The sequence below is a fragment of the Pelodiscus sinensis genome, chromosome 1, assembly GCF_049634645.1.
Source record: "Pelodiscus sinensis isolate JC-2024 chromosome 1, ASM4963464v1, whole genome shotgun sequence".
In the NCBI taxonomy this organism is placed as follows: Eukaryota; Metazoa; Chordata; order Testudines; family Trionychidae; genus Pelodiscus; species Pelodiscus sinensis.
The window spans coordinates 131,783,183-131,788,391 of record NC_134711.1 but is presented as its reverse complement, the minus strand read 5'-3'; the positions used below and the strand labels follow the sequence as shown (position 1 = coordinate 131,788,391).

General features: G+C 43.0%; 1 protein-coding gene across 2 annotated transcripts in view; it reads right to left on the bottom strand.

Moving 5' to 3' along the window:
• The window catches only part of ANO2 (anoctamin 2), a 264,010-nt gene that overhangs the window by 2,665 nt on the left and 256,136 nt on the right, over positions 1-5,209 (bottom strand). For both annotated transcript variants that reach the window (XM_006128152.3, XM_075901649.1), the window contains one exon: positions 1,125-1,230. In XM_006128152.3, coding sequence (XP_006128214.2) covers positions 1,125-1,230 — 106 coding nt within the window. The remainder of the gene's footprint in view (positions 1-1,124; positions 1,231-5,209) is intronic.

Genomic DNA, 5,209 nt, shown 5'->3' with positions numbered 1-5,209 from the left:
CTGCAAAATAAAGAGCAAAAGAACCACACTGCTTGCTAGGCTGGAAGGGTCTGTAATGCTCTAATTGAATCAGACCGCAGTTGCAGGATAGTTAGAAATGTCCCATCAACCCAGAGCCATATTAGCATTCTAACATGTTGTGTTTAAACTCTCTCTGACATTTTCATATGACTAAAATTAGGCACCTAAATAAGGCTACTATACAGGAAAATGTCTCAATTCGAGAAATCAAAAGCACACACATTCTGAAGTATTTTACTCAATCAGAGCCCAAGTGGCCCTTTTATTTCACATACATGTATTGAGCACTCCACAACTTAGCTGGTAGAAACCAGCGTTTTCTATCTCAGCAGCAAGTATTGCATCAGCTCTAACAATACTAGTATCCTCTACACCTTGTTCCGCCAATGGGCTTCCTTCATGACATGAAAAGACCACCCCTAAATCCACTATATGTCCGTGCTCATTCCCTCCTCAGCTTGTCCGCTAACAAGAAGGTTTTTGGTGAGGTGGACATTAGCTCTGTGCGCAGACCAGAACACTGAATCTCAAATGGTATGGACGCACATGCGTACAGGTTCTAGGGGTGACAGGGCCTAGAGTGTGCAGGCAAGATGAATGCAGGCAGCATAACATACATTAGCTCAGGGCTACTCGACATAGAGTCCATGGTGCGGTTTGGGTTTATGCGGGACTCAACACACAGCCCGCAGGTGGGAGCCAAAACAAAAAAATTAGTCAATATAATGGTCTTCTGTTGATATGCGTTTTAGTAGTTAAATTCCTGGACTGTCATTACCCATTAAAAGTGCTGTCATATGGGTAGAAATAGGGTAAATATTGCATTTCATTAATATCAGCAGAACTGACTTAAATGGGGCCTGTGTGTTGTGTAATCTTGCCTCAGTCTTTGTATTCATGCCTGTCAGTATGAAAGAAGCTATTTGCAGATATTTGCATATAGATTTGCATATATACGCAACCACATTTAAATTGCAGCCGTCAGCATATGCTATGAGTATCATTGTAGCCCTCGAGGCTTTCAAAGTTGAGTAGCCCTGCATTAGATTATCACAGATGCTCCTGTGACCAAAACTGTAATATGGTAAACACAACAGACTTACCTGAAATATAACAACAAATGCCAAACGAGCAGATAAGACTGACCAGTACTGCTTAGAAAATTCATACTGATCTGGGGACCACGGTGGTTCTCTGTAATCTTTGAACCTGTAAGTGAAGTTAGGTTGGTTAGCACACAATTTCCAGGTATCACAACTTTCCAGCAACAAAAGGTAGACAACTGAATCCCCTCACAGCAATAGATATTTCACCTCACAATATTAGTAACAATTTCAGGATCTGCTCTTAATCACTGTTGGCTCTGTTTCAAATCCAGCAGGGTTACTCTGCTTTTCCATAGAGATAACCAATATCCGAATGTGGCCCTAATGGTAAAAATCTTCTAGTGTGGTTGGATTTCCTTTTGGAAAATAAAATATACAGCTGTTCTAGTGTTAAACTCACCTCAGTGCAGAGGGTCTGATGTGCTGCAAATAAACAATGAATAAAGATATACTGCAGTGTAGTGAGAACAAAGAAAGCAATTAGTGTGCTTGTGAGAAGACTGTTGTTGAAACCCATTTTATTTACCACTGTCATTAAAGTTTTAGAAGTCAACAAGATGCTAACAAAACTTGCAGGTGATACTGAAATGGAATATTTTGCAAACATAAAAATAGAGACAGCAGACAAAGAGTGGTAAGAAATGAAGGCAGGAAACGAGAATCATTTTGGAAACATGCAAAATAGTATAAATAAAACAAAAGAGTTGAAGATATTATAAGACACAACTCTTGGAGGGAAACGTTTGAAAGCAGATACAGCGGGAAGAGCCTAAGGCTAACTGAGAGCAGCAAGTTAATACACATTGGCAACATGAGAGGGAAGCTGAAAAGGACAGTGTGATTTGCAGCTGCATAAGCAAAGACATGATGGAGCTGGGAGGTAATAGGTTCACCTGTAAACAACTCAGCTAAAACCACACCGGGAATACTGCATTGGGCTGTGGGGACATCAGGATGAAAAAAGACTATTGACAAATAGAACACAAATCAGAAAGCCAAAATGATCAGGGGTCTGCAGAGACTGGCTTTCCAGAAAATATTAAAGCACTGACTCTGTATTGCCCAGTGATGGTATATAACAACCCAGGTTGGACATTATAACCATCTATAAGCTACTGAAGGATATAAATACTCCCAGACTGAAATGGATTGCCTAGTGAGGTACACAGTGTATTGCTAAGGAGCAGGGGATGAAAGTAAGAAAGACAAAATCTGGTCTGACAATCAGGAAACACTTCCCGAGAGTAAGATTCATTGGACTGTGGAAAAGCCTCCATTGGGGCATGGAAGAGCTTTGCATATAAAACTAGACACCAAAAATCACTGACACAGTATAGCCCCATAACCTTGTGAGCATTGAATGCTTTCAGATCTTGAGGACATTTTGTACAGTTTCACTGAAACCTTATTGTATAGGACACTTGACACTAGACTGAACTCATGCCTGTAGAGGAGAGGTTTACTAACTAGGAGGGAGCATTCTGAGGGAGCATGAGAAACTTTGGGGGGGGGGGAACCTTAGAACACACATTCAGAGCTGGGTAGCTAGAAAGCAGCAGCTACTGATTGAGTGCCCAGTTTTGAAGGTAGCACTGACACCAGCAGCAGCACAGAAGTAAGGGTGGCATGATATGGCATTGGCATCCTTATTTCTCCATTGCTGTTGTTGGCAGGCTGCCTTCAGAGCTGGGCACCCAGTCAACAGCCATTGCTCTCCATTCTCCCTGCAGATCTGGGTGGACAGAAACTGGTGGCTGGAAGCCAGGGAGAGGCCTAAACTACTATAGACAGAAATGAGGGGGATGGAATCAAAGAAATTAGAGAACCACTGCTATAGTGCACAAATGATGTATAGAGAAGAGCAGGACTATCAATCAGAACAATGGAGAAGGTGCAATCGCTTTTTTCTATCTCTAACCTCTCCATTTCCAGGACAGCTTAACTGAGGAGCAACATTTCAGGGGACCTCTGGCCTTTCCATTCTGCAGAGCATTCCTAAGAATATGTCTCTTTGGGTATGTCTACACTACCCCGCTAGTTCGAACTAGCGGGGTAATGTAGGCATACCGCACTTGCAAATGAAGCCCGGGATTTGAATTTCCCGGGCTTCATTTGCATAAGCGGGGAGCCGCCATTTTTAAAACCCCGCTGGTTCGAACCCCGTGCAGCGCGGCTACACGGGGCACGAACGAGGTAGTTCGAACTAGGCTTCCTAGTTCGAACTACCATTACTCCTCGTGACATTCAAATCCCGGGCTTCATTTGCAAGTGCGGTATGCCTACATTAGAACTAGGAGGGTAGTGTAGACATACCCATGCAGACTACATCTACACTGCAGGCTTTTTGTGCAAGAAGCTTTTTGTGGAAGAGATCTTCTGCAAAAACATCTTGTGCAAAAGCATGTCCACTCTACAAAAGCGCATTGCAAAAGCGATGTGCTTTTGCATGAGAGAGCATCCACATTGCATGGACACTCTCTCGCAGGAAAGTTCTGATGGCCATTCACAGAATGGCCATCAGAGCACCTGTGCTTTTTCTGATAGGCAAAAAGCCCTCTGTTCTGCCATTCTACTGTAAATTTTCTTGCACAAAAACATGCCTGAGGTGTGGACGCTCTGCAAGTTTTTGCGCAAAAACGGCTAGTTTTGAACAAAAAAACTCTAGTGTAGATGTAGCCTCAGGAACTCATCTCAACATACTAAATCCCCTTCCACTTGGTTCTCAAAATATTTAATTCTGCAGATGATTGGCATAGGCTCTGCAGATCTCCGGTGGTCCAGGGACCCCAGATTAGCAATGACAGCAAGACAGTCCACTGCAAAAGAAAAAAGAAAGGACCAAACAGTGGGCAATGGGGCTTTACAACAGATAGCTAGAAAAGGTGAGAAGGCAAAATGGAATGTGTATGGGAAACAGGGAAGCCTGAGGAAAGTAGACACAGATAGAAAGGATTGGTTAAGACTGGAATGGAATAATATTAGCACAAAAAGGGAAGCTGAATCAATTTAGACAAAGTGCTTATGGGAATAAAAAAGGGCTTTATACAAATATAACAGGGTGTGTCTACATGGCACCATTATTTCGAGATAACTAGCGTTATTTTAAAATAACAATGCAAGTATCTACATGAGCGGTTCCCAACCTTTTCCAGATGGGGACCCATTTTGACAATTCAGGAAGACTTGGTGACCCAGGGTAATTCAAAAACAGGGGGAGGAGGGAGGACAGAGCCACATGGGGAGACACTTGGTGACCCCTTTGAAATGGAATGGTGACATTACAGGAGGAGTAACGGTAGTTTGAATTTGGAGCTTTAATTCGAACTCCCTAGCCTGTGCTGCGTGTAGCCGCAGGCAGGTAGTTCGAACTACCGGGCATGTAAAAATGGTGGTGCCCGGAACATGCAAATGAAGCCCGGGATCTTTAAATCCCGGGCTTCATTTGCAAGTTCGAATGACTACATTAGCCATCCTAGTCCAAACTAGGGTGGCTAATGTAGACATACCCTAAGTTATTCCTCCCCAGAGCCTCCTTGCAGGAGGAATAACAGGTAGTTCGATTTAGGGCTTTAATTCGAAATACCGGGTCTCTGCCATGTGTAGACGTGGGCAATTAGTCCGGACTTGTAACTTTCAAAAATGGTGACCGGCTGGGAAGATGCAAATCATGCGCCGGATATTTAAATCCCAGGCTTGATTTGCAACTTCGAATGCCTACATTAGCCTCCCTAGTTCGAACTAGGGGGCTAGTGTAGACATACCCTAACATGCTTTTAAAAATTCCATTAAGGGAGACTTCACAATGTCCTGGCCAATTTATTCCATCCTGACAAGAAGTGGCTTAGCCCTAGTCTACACTACATTTTGAAATAACAAGTGGAGCGTTCACACTACCAAGCCCGTTATTTTGAACTAAGGGGCTGGTTATTTCAAAATAATAACTCCTGTTTCCCACGAGGAATAACGTTAATTCCAAAATAGCTATTTAGAAATAGCAGTAGTGTGGACACTCCAGTGCTGCTATTTCAAAATAACTACTCCCCAGAGTCATTCAGACTAATTACTCCCCAGTGCTTCCTGGG